The sequence below is a fragment of the Ursus maritimus genome, unplaced genomic scaffold (assembly GCF_017311325.1).
Source record: "Ursus maritimus isolate PB19 unplaced genomic scaffold, ASM1731132v1 scaffold_15, whole genome shotgun sequence".
Lineage (NCBI taxonomy): Eukaryota > Metazoa > Chordata > Mammalia > Carnivora > Ursidae > Ursus > Ursus maritimus.
In genome coordinates, this window is record NW_024423897.1 from 21,714,983 (window position 1) to 21,735,266 (window position 20,284).

At 44.7% G+C, this 20,284-nt stretch overlaps 2 protein-coding genes across 3 annotated transcripts in view; one reads left to right on the plus strand and one right to left on the minus strand.

Moving 5' to 3' along the window:
• The window catches only part of SLC36A1 (solute carrier family 36 member 1), a 136,361-nt gene that overhangs the window by 28,208 nt on the left and 87,869 nt on the right, over positions 1-20,284 (minus strand). Inside the window, exon 11 of one of the 2 annotated variants that reach the window (XM_008692481.2) lies at positions 13,684-13,746. The exons of the other annotated variant lie outside the window; for it this stretch is intronic. Coding sequence (XP_008690703.1) covers positions 13,739-13,746 — 8 coding nt within the window. The 3' untranslated portion in view covers positions 13,684-13,738. Of the gene's footprint in view, positions 1-13,683; positions 13,747-20,284 lie in introns of those variants that run through there. 2 annotated transcript variants of the gene reach the window in all.
• FAT2 (FAT atypical cadherin 2) overlaps positions 1-20,284 on the plus strand; it is a 60,785-nt gene that overhangs the window by 7,313 nt on the left and 33,188 nt on the right. Inside the window, exons 3-10 of the mRNA XM_008692484.2 lie at positions 2,788-2,846; positions 4,239-4,550; positions 5,544-5,754; positions 7,302-7,441; positions 8,045-8,326; positions 9,405-9,615; positions 12,685-16,743; positions 18,301-18,497. Coding sequence (XP_008690706.2) covers positions 2,788-2,846; positions 4,239-4,550; positions 5,544-5,754; positions 7,302-7,441; positions 8,045-8,326; positions 9,405-9,615; positions 12,685-16,743; positions 18,301-18,497 — 5,471 coding nt within the window. The remainder of the gene's footprint in view (positions 1-2,787; positions 2,847-4,238; positions 4,551-5,543; positions 5,755-7,301; positions 7,442-8,044; positions 8,327-9,404; positions 9,616-12,684; positions 16,744-18,300; positions 18,498-20,284) is intronic.

Genomic DNA, 20,284 nt, shown 5'->3' on the forward strand with positions numbered 1-20,284 from the left:
TGTCTGACATGGCCTGTGCTGACCTTTTGGGCTTCATCTTGCCTTTCTCACCCTGCCAATCTCTGCTTTCAGCCACATGGCCTGTTTCCATGCTTGTCCTGGCACACGGCCTTTGCACACGCTGTACTTTATTCCAGAAGTTTCTTCTCCTCTCCTTTTGTCTGGCTAACTCCTGCCCTTCTTTTGGATCCTAGCCCAGCTGTTCTTTCTTGAGAGGAGTTTTTCCTGATACTACAATACATCTCCTAGCACCATCCACTCCTTTCTTTTTTAAACACTTATCACATAGAACATTGTATTCATTCATATGATTATTTCATTAACTGTCCCTGTCCTTCACTAACCTTCAAAGGCTTTCTAGAAAAGGAACCTTGACTATTTTTGCCTTCTATAATATCTTCAGTACCTGGCGCCAATAGCACCTCAATAAATAAGAGGGAAATGAATGAATGGATCTCTACCAGCATCTACAATCTCTAGGGAAGCCTGAGCTTCATTCATTCATTCAGCAAATGTTTAAAGGTGTCTGCTCTTATGAAGCATTTAAACTATGCGCTATGTTGAGACGTGAAGATAACGAACACAGTTTCAGGCCTGGAGGAATTCGATCCATCATGAGCATCAAGATTTGTATATAAAAAAAATGAACGAGTCAGTGCAAAGGAGCCCGTTATAAAATACACGTAGACACGGTGCCACGAGTGCTCAGAGGAGAGAAGGAGCTGCTCAGTGTGATGGAGTAGCAAGGGCTGCATGGAGCAGGGGTGGTCATGCTGAGCCAAAGGGTGAGGAGGACTGACAGGCAGCAGCCTGCGAGGGTACCTGGGCAGGGAGAGCCACGCGAGCAATAGCCAGCAGGGAGGACGAGCCAGCAAGTAGGTCAGTTGTCTACAGGCAGATCCCATTCCTCTCACTTATTCACTGTGAGATCTCCAGACAGTTACTCAGTTGCTCTATGCCTGAGTTTTCCCACCAGTGAAGTGCAGATGATAATGGCCCCCTCCTGCGTGGTTGTGAAGATTCGATGAGTTGAGAAAGAGAGAGAGAAAGAGCTTGGAGGAACATCTGGACAAGCAGGAGCTCCACGAGTGTTGGATGTTAGGATCCTGAGGGAGAGGGAGCTGGGCAGGTGGTTGGGGTAAGACCTAAACTGTGGTGGGTCAGGGTGAATGGCGTAGAAGAATCTGGAATCCATTAGAAGTGGAATTGAAAGTGGTTGGAAAATCACTGGATGAGGAAAAGTCAAAGATGGGCCTGAGATGGATAACGGGAAACATTTGTTTGGAGAGAAAAATGATGAGGGCCCACCTCATGCCAGGAAGGGCACTCAGTGGGCCCTCACACAGCACTGTGGGGTGGCTCTGCCACGTCCCCGTTCTACACAGCACTTCCTGAGAATCCGGACACTGACCTCAGAAAGGGGAAACAGGCTGACAACAGAGGCAATGACCCAGAAGCCATGGACAGCAATTCCAGGGACACTGGCTTTTAGAAGGTCAGGGGATGTGGTGGTGAGAGAAAGGAGAGAGAGAAGAAAAACCAGAGAGACAGAGAAAGAATGTGTGAGATTCAGAGAGGTAAACAGGGGGAAGGGAGAGCGGAAGAGCAGAGTAAGGAAGAGAGAAGGATGATGGTGAGGGAGAGACAGAGAGAGATAGGAGGGAAAAGGATAAGAGGGGATGGAGAGAGAGAAGGTACTGGGAGGAAAGCCAGCACGGAGCCAGAGGGAAGGTTTACCAGGTGAGGCCCTCTCGTCCCTGCACTCCTCTGGGGGGCTCCCTAGATCCTGGGTCCTTCCTTGTCAGGTCCCTCATCTTGGGGATGAGCTAGGTGGGGTTACCTGGGACAATATTCACACTGTCCCAGCAGAATGTGTCTTTCTTCTCTGACTGGAAGGGCCTCTGGCTGTGGGCTTTCCAGAGACCTTCTCTGCTTCCCCCCATGCCGTGCCCTCAGTCAGGGAAGATAAAGTCAGGCCGAGAGTGCTCAGAGGACAGAGGGAGCTTGGTTCTACTGGTGACTTGGTTCTACTGCCCAAGACAAGAACACTTAACTAACAGAGGCCATTCCTCACACATGCTCCCATTTCCAGCACTGGAGGCTCCACCCCAACACCGAATCCCCCTCCCTCACCCCTCACTGAACCCTCATCCCCACACTTCATTACTCCATTATTTAATTGCCTAAACAAGATTTTAAAAACTTACAGAAAGTTTCAGATGACCCACTGACCTCTATCTGTCTGCTTTCATTTAAGAGACCTTCCCTACCCAGCCCTGACCGCTTTGAATGTGGGCTTAGATGCCCTTCTTGCATAACCTCCATCTTGATTTCCCTGATGCCTGCAGAGAACCGGCACCTTCTCTCCTTTGCAGCCTCAGGTGGCCTCAATTTATAGCTGTAGTGCCGCAGAAAATTAAAACTAGACCTACAGATAACCAAATCCACCTTCCTCAATTTACAGGCAAGCTGAGAGGAGCCCAGAGGACACAAGCTGCCTCCCCCTCCCCCCACTTAGTACATTGTGCACAGCATTCCTCCTAATGGTGAAGGCGGGACGTAGGTGTAACCTCTGCTGATCCTATGATCTCTGCTGTACTCTCCCGCTTCCTCACTTCCTCATTTCCCTTTCTCCTTCTCCAGAGTCCCATTCCCCCTAAATGTCCTTGTTCTTCAAAGACCAGAAAAATTCTGCCCTATGATTTGGATGTATCTGCAAACTCACTCCCAAGAAAGTGGCCCTGGGAACCCTTTGCTCAGGTCTCCCTCCTTCCACCTCTCCCCCAGGTCTCCTATCCACAGCCCGGCAGCTGGACAGAGAGAACAAGGATGAACATATCCTGGAGGTGAGTAATGGTGTGAACTCATTCACGGGATTCAAAAACCTCCTGAAGCAGTCCAAGTGAAAGCTAAGCCAGGCTTTGGGGCCACACTCGACTTCAAGCACTGTGGCTGAGGAGGGTGCTGGGCTCAGGGCGGAGGAGTTTCTTAAGCTGAGTCTTGCCGTGTGTGGTTGGTGGTGAAGACTCTCAGGGACTTCCCTGGCTCTCCAGCACTGGGAAGGGAAGGAATCTGAAACCACGTCTGGGCTAGGCAGGAAGCACTGATTGATTAGTAAAGGCTGTGGTGAGTGCGGGAAGAGGGAGTGGTGCACACATGCTATGAGTCTGGTTTCCAGCCCATTCCTACAGCCAGAGAGAGAGTCACCCCAGGTCAAGCACTAGGTCAGTAGCTGAGCCCAGATGAAAGCCCAAACCTTTGTTCTCTAGATCTGTGGGTTCTAGGATATTTCTAAAATCATGTAAATATCCCCGGTGCCCATTTCTGACTGACAAGAGGAGTCAGTAAATCAGATAAGAGGGGAGTAAATCAGAAGGAATCTAGTTATGCCCCCTCTGGAAAGATCCATAACTGATGAACAGGCATTTCTTCTAGTCTTAAAGACATCAAGTGGGAGGGACACACATTCTTCAGCAGAACTGAAATAAATTGGCTTTCTCTGCTCCCAGGTCTGCACATTCCCTTTGTCAGAAATAGGTATTACTAGTAAGCAGCTACTACATGACCTTCTAGGGACTGAGGCATTCTCCCTATTTCAGTAGAGGTACTTCTCTTTAAATACCAAAATATTTTAAAAATTCAAAACCACTTAGAGTGGAAATGTCCTATCTTGTAGGATGCCCTTGGGGCTATTGATACATGGGATGATTTGCCACTACATGTAATAGCCCCTGATTCTGAAATTGTCTTAGTGCCTTTTCTCTCCCTCTGGATTTCATTTCATGCATCGGTCTACATATCTGACTCAAAAGGTACCATCCACTCCTTCATAAACATCTTCTCATTTGTTTTTTTCTAACCTCCAGTAGCTTAAGGAAACCGGAGAACAAAGCTTATGAGAATTACAAGCAAATAAAAAGTAAATGGTCTCCGAGAAATGGCCCATGGGCCCCCTGAGTAAAGAGTACCAGCTTTTCTCTAGAGCCTCTGTGGCTTTGTTTTCTTCCAATTCTTTCTGGTTTCCTTCTCTGTTCTTGCTGGCTTTCCTGTGGGCGAGTTTACCAGAGAGCTGGGTTCCAAGTAGGTGAAGTTATGATAATAAAAATCACAAGCATATACCAAAGAACAGACTAGTATTTCCAGGCTGTGGAAGGCAGGGGTACTGGTAGGGTTGCAGGGGGTGACAATGCACACTCATTGCTTTGCATTTGGCAATTCATACTCTATTCTGTCCCCAGGTGACTGTGCTGGACAACGGGGAACCCTCCTTAAAGTCCACCTCCAGGGTGGTGGTACGCATCTTAGATGTCAATGACAACCCCCCTGTGTTCTCCCATAAGCTCTTCAATGTCCGCCTTCCAGAGAGGCTGAGCCCGGCCACCCCCGGGCCTGTGTACAGGCTGGTGGCTTCAGACCCTGATGAGGGTCTCAATGGCAGGGTCACCTACAATATCGAGGAGAGTGATGAGGGGAGCTTCAGTATTGACCCAGTCACAGGCATGGTGTCATCCAGCAGCACCTTCACAGCCGGAGAGTACAACATCCTCACGGTGAGGAGGGGATGGAGGCTGCGGGGTGGGGTGGGGTGGTGTCATAACTGCTTAGGGATTTTCTTTGAGGGTACAGGAGAAGGGAAATAGCCATCAGGCATGGTGGAGGTGATACTCCCCTCCCTGGCTTTCTCCGAGAGAAATGGGAGCCCTGACATCAGCCAAAGCATCAGAATTCTGGGCCTTTCTCTTTGAAGGCAATAAGGTTCTTTGCCTGGGAAATCTCTCTTCTTAGAGGTAAGGATTTTGGTGAGAGTAGCATAGACTTTGGAGGTGAGCCTGGGTCCCGACCCTTGCTCTGCCATTTTATACCTGTGTGACTTTGGACAAGTCACTGAACCTCTTTGAGACTTTGTTTTGTCACCTGTAAAATGGGGATAAGAACATTTTCCTTGTAGGAAACCAACATAACAAGTTGCTAAGACATGGACTCTCATGTCTGACAGCCTGAATCCAGCCCCAGCCTCATTGCTGGGCAGGCGGATGATCCCAGGCAGCTGAATTCACCATGCTGAGTGCATTTCATCCTGCAAAAGGGAGATATAATGGTACCTCTCTCAGGGCTGTCATGAGAATTAAATTAGATATTGCACATACTGCTCTTACAGCAGGCCAGATACTAGTGAGAGCTCCATAAATTCTATTTGGTTTATGTTTATGGTTGTTAAGAAGGGCCCATATATGATAAGTCTAGCTCAGGAACTGGCACACAGTAAGGCTTCAGTTAATGGTGGCTCTGATTATTTTTTCACTATGCATGAAGTTCTGGAAGACAGGTTATTTGTTTTGTTCACCACTGTGCCTGCAGCAACTAGCATGGTGCCTGTTTACAGTGAGCCTTTAGCCGTGTGGTAAATGAATGGACGAGTGGCTAAAAGTCCAGCTCCACCACTCACAGCGTGCTGTATCTGCTGGCTGACCACCCGGGTCTTCTTATTTCTTGGCCCCAACCCTACAGACAAAGACTCAACTTCAGGTTTGGCTTCTTTTTAGATCAAAGCAACAGACAGTGGGCAGCCACCACTTTCAGCCAGTGTCCGGCTACACATCGAGTGGATCCCCCAGCCCCGGTCCTCCTCCATACCACTGGCCTTTGACGAGCCCCACTACAGCTTTACAGTCATGGAGACGGACCCCGTGAACCACATGGTGGGCGTCATCAGTGTGGAGGGCAGACCCGGTCTCTTCTGGTTCAACATCTCCGGTGAGAGCCCTAGATGGGCAGCCCCTCCCATCCTTATAGCCCAGCCCTGGCCCTCACAGCATAGTCCTTCTGAGCACTCTCATTCAGGTCATGCTCCCCAGGAGCCCCACCTTTGGCTATGAGTGGTGACTGTCTCTTCCTTATTCTCCAGGGCAGCAGGTGAGCAGAAGAACCACTTCTGCCAAATTTGCCTTCCACACCAGTTATGATCTCAGGGAGTACCTCCATGGCCTCACTGGTGCTCCCCCAGCTAGAGTTAGACTCTACTCAGTTACTCCAAGGGCCTGGAAGACTCAGGAGAAAGCATGAGTTTTGTGTTTCCTCTCCTGCCTCAATGTGAGATCCATGCAGAGCTGACTTCATTCACCAGGAGCCTGAGGACTGCTGTATCCTGGGGCCACGCTTAATGTTCTAATCCCAGGTTCCAGCCTCACAATCGGGGGAAAGTGTCCATTCTCTTTATAGGAGACACTTGGGTCCAAGCTCTCATGGTCTTCTCTGAAATTCCCTTCTGTCTCTAAACCAAGATTTTGTTAAAATATCTAGGGAGAGGAGAATCACAGACCCCTTTGGGAATCTGATCAATCATTGGGAATCTAACGAATGTTCAGGCCCTCTTCCCAGAAAGATGTGCATGTACACACACATGCACACACACATATTTGCATACAAATATAAGGATTTATAGATTCTCTGAAACGCACCAGGTGTTCCAGGTTAAGAATCTCTGAGAGTTTCAGTACCACATGAACCATGGAGTCCTATTATAGAGATTCTCAGCCTGGTTCAGAGATTGGATGTACACCTGTCCCAAGCTTTTTGACCTCCTGGATCTGCTTTCAATTCTGATTCACTGTTCTTGTTTGGCTTTTTTCTTTTGTACAAAATTAACACGTGTACTTGGTAGATCATTTAGGAAACACCACTGAGTGTGAGAAGAAAATTGAAATCACCAAAACTCCCACCAGTCAGAAGATAATCCACTGCTAGAATATTGATGTCTTTCTGTTTAGTCACTTGCCTTTACACATAAACACACACACACACACACACACACTTAGGGTTATATTAAAGTATTGTTTTATAACCTCTTAAAATATAATATAATGTGAACATATTTCCATGCCACTAAACAGATCTCTATTTAATACACATTTAAATAGCTGCATGTTAATGCTATATTTTAGATTCTTATACTTTATGAAATCAGTATTGTTGAACAAAGTTAGATTCATTCTTTCCTGCATATAGGCACCTTTAGACTCTGCAAACACTCCTATAAGCCATGAGGTAGAGCTCCATTACTCCTGTCTGCTTCAGTCCTGACAGCAGAACACATTCTATGGCAAAAACTGAACTTCCTCTGGCACTCTTCAGTCCTTATAAGTTTACCTTTTTCTGTGTCATCACTTAGATCTTTAAAAAATTGACAAAACTTGACAGGATCTATACTACCACCTCCTCTAAATTAGCCAGCCGAACCCTGGGGTACTACTACTGCCTCCATCACTGAGGGTGCGTGTGCTTTCCCCCTGCTCCCACTCCAGGTGGTGACAAAGACATGGACTTTGATATTGAGAAGACCACAGGCAGCATTATCATCGCCAAGCCTCTTGACACAAGGAGGAGGTCGAGCTATAACTTGACCGTGGAGGTGACTGATGGGTCCCACACCATTGCCACTCAGGTTAGAGGCCTCCCCAGGGACCGCTGAACTGAGAGGGGATGGGAGGCCTCCTCGGTTGGGATGAAGCTACCGAAGGCTTTCAGCGGATGTGGTGTACTTCAGAGGGCACTGAATTTGGAATCAAGGTTTTGCCTTCCAGTCTTACCTGATACACTTTCCACTTCTGTGCTCTTGGGACAATTCTTGTTTCCACTGTGGATCTCTGTGTAATGAAGGGCTTTGTCTAAATGAGCAGTTTTCAGTTAAAGATAGAGTTCCATAGGAGCTACCATGGGTATGAGGAACGATGGTAAGTAGGGCCCTGGATTTCTACCATGTTTTCAGCCAGAGTTTTATCTGTTTCAGATGTTGGAATTTCACAAAAAATTTCACTTGAAGAAAAGGCCCTTTGAACCAGAATTGCTTTTGAAAACCACAGACTGAATGTTATTTCAAAGCCTTGTGATTTTGAAATCTTACCATTCATTCAACAAATATTTATTGAGTGATGGCTGTGTGCCAAGCACAGTGCTAGGCACAGACGATATGGTAAAGAACTAGACAGACAAGGTCGCTGACCCCCTAGAGCTTACAGTCTACCTTCTCTCTCATTCTCCTCCCTAGGTCTACATCTTCATGATTGCTAATGTTAACCACCATCGGCCCCAGTTTCTGGAGGCTCATTATGAAGTCAGAGTTCCCCAGGATACACTGCCTGGGGTGGAGCTCCTTCGAGTCCACGCCACAGACCCAGACAAGGGCAAGGGCCTCATCTACACCATACATGGTAGCCAAGACCCTGGCAGTGCCAGTCTCTTCCAGCTGGATCCAAGCAGCGGTGTCCTGGTAACTGTGGGGAAGTTGGATCTGGGCTTGGGCCCCTCCCAGCACACGCTGACAGTTATGGTGAGTAAACTGAGAAATCAGGGAAAGATGCACTTGCATGTGGATGTGGGGGGGTGGACATGCACAGAGGCATGCTGAAGGTTCCCTTTCCCCTGACGAGCCAGGTGTACTGATGCTCATGATGACCCATGACATGAGATGTGACATTTCACAGCTGGCCAGGGGTGCCATCCATAAGGGATGCCTGAGAGTAAAGAAGAGGGGACGGCTGCTAAGAAAGCTCCTGCAACTCCAGCTTTCTCTGGGCTCACTCCAAATACCCCCAGTAGTTCTCTCCCTGCTCCATGACTGCATGACCACAATGTGGACTGACATGGTATCAGAGCTGGGAAGGAGACCAGAGACTATCTCCCCCTAGCGCAAGCACTGGGGTGAGGAAGTGAGGTGTGTGGGGCACAACATTGAAGAAGGACTCACTTTCAGGGTTCTGTGCCACACTTTTGTGACCCCGAGAGGTAGCCTCCTTCAGTCTACGCCCTGCGTGCCTCATGTGTCTCACTGTGTCCCAGCCCTGACCCAACCCACTTCTCTCATCTTACACCTGAGGCCCACAGAGGGACAGAGACTTGTTCACCAACAGTTCTTAATGATGGAACCAGAATCAAAGCCAGTCTCCCTGATTCAAGGTGCAGGGTTTTATGTGCTAGTTTATCAACCTCTGGCCACATAAATACACATTAAAGGCTCTGCAAAGTCCTGCAGCAAAGAAAACTTTAACTTCATTTAATTCAGTGCCCCCTAAATTTAGTTCACCATAGAATTTTTCCTGCTGTGTAACATGTTAACATCTTGAAGAACTAATAGTCTCTGAGACCTAATTTGGAAAATACTGTTTCTGTGCTTATTTCTACCTTTCTTCTAAAGTGGGATTATCCATGACAATAGCTAAGCCTAATAATCACTAATTTATAATTTTTTTTTTAAAAAAGAGAGCATAAATGAGTGCAAAATTTAAACGGATACAGAGAATTACAATTAGGTATATTTTTCACTGGTATTCTATTTCATTGGCCTTAATTTAACCCTGCCTCCTCCCATTCCATTTGCTGCTCATGGCATTATCCCCTTGGGCCCATAGGTCCGAGACCAGGAGATGCCCATCAAGAGGAACTTTGTGTGGGTGTCCATTTACGTGGAGGATGGAAACCTCCACCCACCCCACTTTACCCAGCTCCACTATGAGGCAAGTGTTCCTGACACCACAGCCCCTGGCACAGAGCTGCTCCAGGTCCGAGCCATGGATGGTGACCGGGGAGCCAATGCTGAGGTCCACTACTCCCTCCTCAAAGGTGAGAGGCTTGGCCATGAGTCCGGAGCAAGAGGGAAGAGTCTCTGACAATAAGAAAAAGCACCAGAGGCATGAATTTGCAAGTTAATCAAATGCCAGGTTCTCTAAGCTTTGGCAAATACCATTTCTAGAGTGTTTTCTGGGATTATAATAACCTAACTTAATGCACTTCCAAAGATGGTAAGAATAGTAACTAAGGGCCTACTTAAGTTATGGAAGAATTTATATACATATTATATATACCAACAACCGTATTTGTAAAGGATGCTTATGAAGTCCACATAACATTTTCAAATGTAGTATCTTTGTGTCTTTACAATAGAAGGGACCTATAGATACCTTATACGATGTATGGCACAGCTGTAGGAATTACATTTAGGGTAACATTTTCATTAAGGCCGTATCATGATTTCATATGTTTTATGGTTTTCCCCTCTCAAAAATGGGAGCAATATTCCCTGTGCCAGAAAGTCTTTGTAAAGATTAAAAGAGAAAATGTATGTTAATATATGTTGTAAACTGTAAAATATTGTATGAATGCCAAGGGTTTATTGTTTTCATTGATAAGTGTTAATTATACATATTTAAAGAAACAAAAAGGGCAATATCTAGTACCAACTAATTATTAATGATACTTTTAATGTTTGATAATTCATAATTAATGACAGTTAATAATTATTATCTTTAATAAAGTTAATATTCCTTAGAGCTAGATGTTGTGGAGAGACAAAGTGAATATGACTTGCTTTCTGCTCTCACAGAGCATAATGTTCATTTATTGCTTATATACTTTCCAGAAATCAGAGCTTTTGTATTTTTTTTAAGAAACAGAAGTTGTTATACCTTGCCATGCAGCAGAAATCTATGCATCACTGAAGAACAATAATACAAATTAACCCATTAATTTCTTACTTTTTGTGATTTATGAAGCATATTCACATCTTTTATCTCATTGACAACCCCACTGATGGAGGTACTAATTTTATTTTCCAGATAAGTTAAGATTAGTTTTCAAATATTCTTCTGATTATAGAAGTAACACATGCTCATTTTTTAAAACATGAGAGAAGCAGGAATATATAAAGAAGAAAATAGCACTCGGCCACAGTTTTCAGCACAGACAAAATAATTTTGTGTATTTCCCTCTTATCTTTTTGGTGCATATTTTTGCCATAGTAAGATTGAAGTGAATATATAATTTTGTGCCCCGATTTTTTCTCTCAGCAGTATAACATAAATTATAATTATGCTTGGGTAGTCTACTTGGCTACTTTTAATAGAACTACTTTTAAACTGCAGTCTACCTATTGAAACTGTGTTCTTTAACAGAACTTAGGGTTTGTATCACATGGGCAAATTGGGAGATCACCTCACTAGTCAGCTGGAGAATGGCTTCCATGAGTGGGGGGGGAATGAGATGGAATGTTTTATGATGAAGCCTGGCTATTTGTTACCCATTGAAATAATAAAATACGCACCAGTCATAAACAGCATAAGAATGGTAAAGAGCAATACTTCCCTGGGTGGAAGACCTGTACCCCTGGTGGTGAGCAGAATTATTCAGATGTTACTGAGTCATGGCATTAAATAGGTAATCATCTCATCACAAGAAAAAAAAATGTGCCTATGTAAGATGATGGATGTTAGCTAACTTACTTTGGCAATCACTTTGCAATATGAAATCATTATGTTGTACACCTTAAACCAACACAACATTATATGTCAATTATATCTCAATAAAACTGGGGGGAGTGTCAGTTATGAAAGATGAAATTCTAGAGACCTGCTGTATGACATTGTGCTTATAGTTAACAATACTGTGCTATATCCTTAAACATTTGTTAAGAGGTAGATATATTATCTGTTCTTACCATAAAAAGAAAGAGAGAGGGAGGGAGGGAGGAAGGAAGGAAGGAACGAACGAACTGTTGCTGTCTAAATAAGGTCAGGCTTAAAAAACTGTAATAAATTTCGAGACACTATTTTTTAGGGAAATACAATTAATTTTCAACATTATTTTTTGTGAATCATATAATGTTGTATAACCATAACTTTCTTTAAAACTTAAATTTGAAATGTTATTACGCATGTATCAAAATAAATACTAAATTTTAAAAGGCCTACAAAAAATAGGCGATCAGATGTGGAGAAAGTACTCCCCCTTGATTCTCATTTGGGCTTCCTGATTAGTCAAGGACGAAGCTTTCCTGGATAATAGAATCTCTTTAATTCTTCCCTAATACTTGCTACTCTTTGTTTTTACCACAGAAAGAGGATAGGTCTCAGGCTTACATCCTTTAGCAAGCAATAGATTTTACCTAGATTTTAATAATATATTTTTTCCTACTGACTTGTAGCTATGGTAACCTCTGATTTACGGCAAGCAATAATGATTTTCTTTTTTAAAGTAGCAATACAAAAGTTGCCTGTTAAAATATTTTAAATTTAAGAAAATGAGTCAATTTAAAGGAAAATATCCATTCAATAATTGTACAAAATAGTAAAGGTAGAAGCTGGGTATTGAAAAAACTTGTAAAGACAATGTGAGAATGCCTAAAGTTTAGGAAATCCAGGTGTGGTAGAAAGGGCATTTGATCAGGAGCCTCAAGGTCTGGGTGTTCTATCCATTCCCTCCCCATTTACCTCGTCCCATTCAACCCCCAAGCCTGACACGGACAGATCTTTCCACCATAGACTACCCAGGGAACAGAGAGAGTAGTGTTTTAAAGTCTGACCGCTGAAATACAGAGAGGAGTGTGCTTTTCCTACAAAGCATATGTTTCCTTTCTTTGCTTTCAAGACCTTCTGCAGCTTTGGTTTGCAGCTTAAGTTGTGACCCCAAAACTGAGTGATCACTGAAACTGCCATTTATGGAGTACGTACCATGTGCATGATGTAGGGTATTTTATAAAACAGTATCTTCCATATATACTATATCATAACTAAATTCAGGGTAACAAGGGATGTAGATTTTGTCCTGTACAAGTTTTGTGTGATAGCCTCTTTACTGATCTGGAAAGTATCTCTTGAACATGTGGTAAATTTCAGTTTGTCTTGTCTTTTGTTTCAGGGAACAGCGAGGGTTTCTTCAACATCAATGCCCTGCTAGGCATCATCACTCTGGCCCAGAAACTTGATCAGGCAAATCATGCCCGGTATAGTCTGACAGTCAAGGCAGAAGATCAAGGCTCCCCACAGTGGCATGACCTGGCTACAGTGATCATTAATGTCTACCCCTCAGATAGCAGTGCCCCCATCTTCTCCAAAGCTGAGTACTTTGTAGAGATCCCTGAATCAATCCCTGTTGGCTCCCCAATCCTCCTTGTATCAGCTATAAGCTCCTCAGAAGTTACCTATGAGTTAAGAGAGGGAAACAAGGATGGTGTATTCTCCATGAACTCATATTCTGGCCTCATTTCCACCCAGAAGAAACTGGACCATGAGAAAATTTCATCTTACCAGTTGAAAATCCGAGGCAGCAATATGGCAGGTGCATTTACTGATGTCATGGCTCTTGTTTACATCATTGATGAAAATGACAATGCTCCCATGTTCTTAAAGTCCAATTTTGTGGGCCAAGTTAGTGAAGCAGCTCCACTGTACAGCATGATCATGGATGAAACCAACAACCCCCTTGTGATTCGTGCCTCTGACAGTGACGAAGGAGCTAATTCCTTGTTGGTCTATGAAATTTTGGAGCCAGAGGCTTTGAAGCTTTTCAAGATTGATCCCAGCATGGGAACTCTAATCATCATATCAGAGATGGATTATGAGAGCATGCCCTCTTTCCAATTCAGTGTCTATGTCCATGACCAAGGAAACCCTATCTTGTTTGCCTCCAGGCCTGTCCAGGTCATCATCAATATCAGAGATGTAAATGACTCTCCTCCCAGGTTCTCAGACCATGTATATGAAGTAGCCGTAGTGAAGCCCATTCATCGGGGTATGGAGCTCCTCGTCGTGCGGGCCAGCGATGATGACTCAGAAGTCAATTATAGCATCAAAACTGGCAATGTTGATGAAGCTGTTGCCATCCATCCAATCACAGGTCGTATATCTGTGTTGAATCCTGCTTTCCTGGGGGTCTCTCGGGAGCTCACCATCAGAGCTTCTGATGGCCTGTATCAAGATACTGCAATCGTAAAAATTTTTTTGACACAAGCCCTTAACACAAGCTTACAGTTTGATCAGATTGTCTATAGGGCAAGAGTGAAGGAGAATTTACAGGATAGAAAGGCACTGGTGATTCTTGGTGCCCAGGGCAATCATTTGAATGACACTCTTTCCTACTTCCTGTTGAATGGCACAGACATGTTTCATATGGTCAAGTCAGCAGGTGTGTTGCAGACAAGAGGTGTGGTGTTTGACAGAGAAGAGCAGGACACTTATGAGGTGGCAGTGGAATTGAGGGACAATCGGACCCCTCAGCGGGTGGCTCAGGCTCTGGTCAGAGTCTCTGTTGAGGATGTCAATGACAATCCCCCTCGATTTAAGCATCTGCCCTACTATACGATTATCCAAGATGGCACAGAGCCCGGGGATGTCCTCTTTCAGGTATCTGCCACTGACCAGGACTTGGGGGTAAACGGTGCGGTCACATATGCATTTGCAGAAGATTATGCATATTTTCGAATTGACCCCTATCTTGGGGACATATCACTGAAGAAACCCTTTGATTATCAAGCTTTAAATAAGTATCACCTCAAAGTCATTGCTCAGGATGGAGGAACCCCATCCCTCCAGACTGAGGGAGAAGTACTTGTCACCGTGAGAAATAAATCCAACCCACTATTTCAGAGTCCTTACTACAAAGTAAGAGTGCCTGAAAATATCACACTCTATACGCCAATTCTCCACACCCAGGCCCGAAGTCCAGAGGGACTCCGACTCATTTACAACATTGTGGAGGAAGAGCCCTTGATGCTGTTCACCACTGACTTTAAGACTGGTGTTCTAACAGTAACAGGCCCTTTGGACTATGAGTCTAAGACCAAACATGTGTTCACAGTCAGAGCCACAGACACAGCTCTGGGGTCATTTTCTGAAGCCACAGTGGAAGTCCTGGTGGAGGACATCAATGATAATCCTCCCACTTTCTCTCAATTGGTCTACACTACTTCAATCTCAGAAGGCTTGCCTGCTCAGACCCCTGTGATCCAACTGTTGGCTTCTGATCAGGATTCAGGGCAGAACCGTGATGTTTCCTATCAGATCGTAGAGGATGGTTCAGATATTTCCAAATTCTTCCAGATCAATGGGAGCACAGGGGAGATGTCCACAGTTCAAGAGCTGGATTATGAAACTCAACAACACTTTCATGTGAAGGTCAGGGCCATGGATAGAGGAGACCCCCCACTCACTGGTGAAACCCTTGTGGTTGTTAATGTATCTGACATCAATGATAACCCCCCAGAGTTCAGGCAACCTCAGTATGAAGCCAATGTCAGTGAGCTGGCAACCTGTGGACACCTGGTTCTTAAAGTCCAAGCTCTTGACCCCGACAGCAGGGACACCTCCCATCTGGAGTACCTGATTCTTTCTGGCAATCAGGACAGGCACTTCTCCATTAACAGCTCATCAGGAATAATTTCTATGTTCAACCTTTGCAAAAAGCACCTGGACTCTTCTTACAATTTGAGGATAGGTGCTTCTGATGGGGTCTTCCAAGCAACTGTGCCAGTGTATATCAACACTACAAATGCCAACAAGTATAGCCCAGAGTTCCAGCAGCATGTTTACGAGGCAGAATTAGCAGAGAATGCAAAGGTGGGAACGAAGGTCATTGAGTTGCTAGCCATAGACAAAGACAGTGGTCCCTATGGCACTGTAGATTATACCATCATCAATAAACTAGCAGGTGAGAAGTTCTCCATAAACCCCAATGGCCAGATCACCACTCTGCAGAAACTGGATCGGGAAAATTCAACAGAAAGAGTTATTGCTATTAAAGTCATGGCTCAGGATGGAGGAGGAAGAGTGGCCTTCTGCACTGTGAAGATCATCCTGACAGATGAAAATGACAACCCTCCACAATTTAAAGCATCTGAGTACACAGTGTCCATTCAATCCAATGTCAGTAAAGATTCCCCAGTTATCCAGGTGTTGGCCTATGATGCAGATGAGGGTCAGAATGCAGATGTCACCTACTCAGTGGACTCAATGGAAGACTTGGATGAAGAGGTCATTGAAGTCAACCCAACTACTGGTGTTGTCAAGGTGAAGGAGAGCTTGGTGGGATTGGAAAATCGGGCCTTTGACTTAAAAATCAAAGCCCAAGATGGGGGCCCTCCTCACTGGAACTCCCTGGTGCTGTTACGGCTTCAGGTAGTTCCTAATGAAGTGTCCTTGCCCAAATTTTCTGAACCTCTGTATACTTTTTCTGCATCTGAAGATCTTCCAGAAGGGTCTGAAATTGGTTCTGTTAAAGCTGTGGCTGCTCAAGATCCAGTCATCTATAGTCTAGTACAGGGCACCACACCAGAGAGCAACAAGGATGGTGTCTTCTCCTTGGACCGAAACACAGGAGTTCTAAAGGTGAGAAAGGCCATGGACTATGAGTCCACCAAATGGTACCAGATTGATTTAATGGCACATTGTCCCCATAATGACACTCACTTGGTTTCCTTGGTCTCTGTCAATATCCAAGTGAAGGATGTCAATGACAATAGGCCTATATTTGAGGCTGATCCCTATAAGGCTGTTCTCACTGAGAATATGCCAGTGGGGACCTCAGTCATTCAGGTGACTGCCAATGACCAGGACACTGGCAATGATGGCCAGGTGAGCTACAGGCTACCAGTGGACCCTGGTAGCAATATCCATGAGCTCTTTGCCATTGACAGTGAGACTGGCTGGATCACCACACTCCAGGAACTTGACTGTGAGACCCACCAGACCTACCACTTTTATGTGGTGGCCTATGACCATGGAAGGACCATCCAGCTGTCTTCTTCTGTTCTGGTTGAAGTCTCCATTACAGATGAGAATGACAATGCTCCCCGATTTGCTTCTGAAGACTACAGAGGATCTGTGGTTGAGAATAGTGAACCTGGTGAACTTGTGGTCACTCTTCAAACCTTGGATGCTGATATCTCTGAGCAGAACAGACAGGTCACCTGCTATATCACAGGTAAGGATAACTGTCTTGGAATGGAAGCACTGGGGTACATTGAAAAAAGTATAGTAAGAGGTGCCCTAAGACATGGGTTTAAGTTCTGGTTCTGCCACCTATTAGCAATGTGACCTTGGGTAAATCGATTAACCTCCCAGGACCTCAGCTGCTTCATCTATAGACTTTGCATGCCTGTTCTCATTCACCTTACGATGATGCTGCTAAGATCTAACTTGAAAAGGCTCTTGAGAGCCTCCTATAAATTGGAAAGTGTTTCGTAGAGAGGATTTCTTATTTCTTTAGGTGGAGTAGACAGAATAGAAGGGAGATACTATAAATGCTCTCAGTTAGCTTCTAGAGGATGAAGAAGACATCAATAATGGTGTGATCCCTGAAAACTCTGTCATTTGACTGTCCTTGTGGAGCGTATTCTGCCTAGAGCAAGCTGTGGATACTAGAAACACTCCTTAAGTCAATCACAAGATTTAAGTGTTAGAGTGAAAACACTTCTATAGATATGATTCCAGCTCAATCCCCTCATTTCAAACACAGGAAAACCAAAGCGCAGATAGGGGCAGAAACTCAACCAAGGTCACCCTCCAAGCTTGAGTCAGATCTGGGATTAAAACCACACCCTATGAGCTATTTTCCCCAGTGGATACCTATTGCAAACCTAAATCACCCCAACCCCTGTCCAGTGGCTGAACCAGCTAGCCAGTGGCCAAAAAAGAGTTTCTTTACTTCTCAATGTCCCTTTCTCCCTCTCCCGGGTGCCATGTCATCCCATCCCCATAGACATGGCTCCTTCTGCTATCACAGCTCTCTAACAGGAAGTTAATGAACCTGAAGTTCCAACCAAGAATCATAGACTCCTATGGAAACAGATCCTGGATCAGAGTCATTTGAAATATGGAAACTTAGGGAGATAGACTTTTATCATCTAATAAAACCAGACTCTAAAAAACACAAAGTCTTAACATCTTTGAGTAATAGAATAAATATCAATAGATCATCAATTCCTGGAATAGTTGAGTCTTGGAACTCTGGAATCTTGGAATCTCATAAATCCATCTCCTCTATCAGTGATTGGTGTCAAGGAAAGATGACTCAGAAGCAAACCTAGTGATTCATGGGAACCTCCACTTAGTCTGTGTCCTCATTTGCAAATTAAAACCTCAGAGAGCTTAGTGTTGTCAATTACTTCCCACTCCTCCACTGTTGAACAGATACTAGATATCAGAAGGTTCTTGTATAAAATTGAAATGTGCTTCCTTTTAACTTCCCCCAGTGCTTTCCAAAGAACAAAAAAATAAGAAACCTGCTCCTCAGCTATATATTTTAGAGTGGAGTTTCTCACAGTGATAATTCCATTTAATAGGAGGCCTTTGAAGTCAGAAGAACCTTCAAAACACCAAATAACTGACTCAATATAGAACGGTGGGTCCCTAGTTAAGGCAGGAGATTTCTGTCTTTCCTAGCAATCCTAAAAAAAGTGTCCTGTGGGCAGCCACCTATGGCACAAACCTGGTTCATTCCTATTCCTTGACTTCTGGAAGCTCTGTTCTATCTTTTTAGAGGGAGATCCCTTGGGCCAGTTTGGCATCAGCCAAGCTGGAGATAAGTGGAGGATTTTCTCAAGGAAGACCCTGGACCGTGAGCACATGGCCAAGTACTTGCTCAGAATCACTGCTTCCGATGGCAAGTTCCAAGCTTCGGTCCTTGTAGAGATCTTCGTCCTGGACATCAATGATAACAGCCCGCAGTGCTCACAGGTGAGAGCCTTGTGAGGATGAGGTGGCATTGGAGGCAAAGAAGCTGGAGTGAAGGCCAAGAGGAAGGAGAAAGGCTGGGCATCTCTGAGGCTGGGCATCACTGATCAGCCCTGGCTTCTCCCCAGCTAGCCTCAGACTAGTGCCCTAGGCAGGCATTCTAGGCAATTCTTCCCCTCCACCCCTGGCATAAGGATGTCACCAAACTCTTTAGAACGCTTGGTCCATACTTCTCCCCCTACACTCCCTTCAAAAGTCTACTTCTCTACAAAATACATCCAGAAGTAAAGTAACTTCTTCATTCTCCAGTCTGCTGTGCCCAGTGGGAAACCCCACCACCACTCAGCTTGTTAGCATAGCTCATTATCAAATACATCCAAAGAGAACTGCCCCCAGAGACAGCTCACACTAACCCCATGCCCATATTATGCACATCCCCACATCTACATGGGTAAAACAAACCACCACAGATGCCTCCTTGAGGTTATATGTACACACAAACATGCAGACAGGCAGTTACCGTTTTTGCTTCCTTTGCAACCCTAAATTTCCCGTGAAAACAAATGTTGAATGGTGGTGGTGGTATGTGTGTGCTTGTCTCTGTGTGTTAGGAAAGGAACTGTGTTCTTAGAGGACATAAATGAACAATCATTGTCCCGGAGGCTTTGCGTTTAAACATATTTTTAAAAACACAGTAAATAATTTTTAACTTTGGGAGATTTGCATTACCTCAAAATTTTCAGATAAAGTTAAACTATTAACATTTTACTCTTGTAACATTTTAAATAACAATAATTCAAATTTATGTAAAATCCAGCCATTCAGTATATATACATAAATGCAAACTTACACACACTCCCCCATATACACATACACAGAGGATCATCTATAACTCTATATATACATGCAGATACCAATATGTATATACACACAGATCCATAAGCATACACCTACATACTCACAACATTCATCCATCTGTATACCCATCCATATATGGAAGTATACATATATGACTCACACAAACATACTTACATGTGCATTGCATATATACACTTCACTTATTTGCACAGATATATGCAACACAGACCTTATAACACAAAAAAATACATATGTCCCATCACCTTTTCTTCCTCTGTCTTTTACACTCCAACCACATAAAATCATAGTAGAAAAACAGAACCTATGTTATCAGGATGCATGGAAAATGCCTTTGCAGGATCCAAGATGACCACCTTTTGGGTGGTCTCAGAAGAGCAGCGTTTTTGGGGAGGAGGGTGGCCATCCTTTCCCCTTAGCCATCCTTATAACCAGCCTGCATCCTCCCCATGCTGGAAGAGGCCGGGATCAAACCTACCCTGGCCTTCCCAGGGGTGGTCAACAGCATCACTAGAGCCAGGAAAAAGAGACCTGGGGAGTCTTTCTCTACATAGCCTACCCAGGCCCAAAGCCTCCATCCAGAGGACATACAGGGGTTCATACTCACCCACACCCTACAGTGGGGGAAATCAGTTTGCTTGGAGCCTGTGCCCAGAGACAGCAGCTATAGAAACACTGGGCTTCCAGGGAGCTCCAGCCTTTTCCCTGTGCCACATCCCCTGCTATGAAAGTACTTGCAGCACTTTGGAGGGTGGGTCAGGCCCTGTGGGCCATTGGGGTCCAGACCTGACTTAAACAGTCAAGGGTCTGTCTTGGGGTGTAGGCAGGGGGTGAGCCTGACAGCATGGCCTTACCACAGAGACCAGGATGCCTGGCCTGGAGTGAGTGGCTTGGCCTGACACCTTCCAGAATGC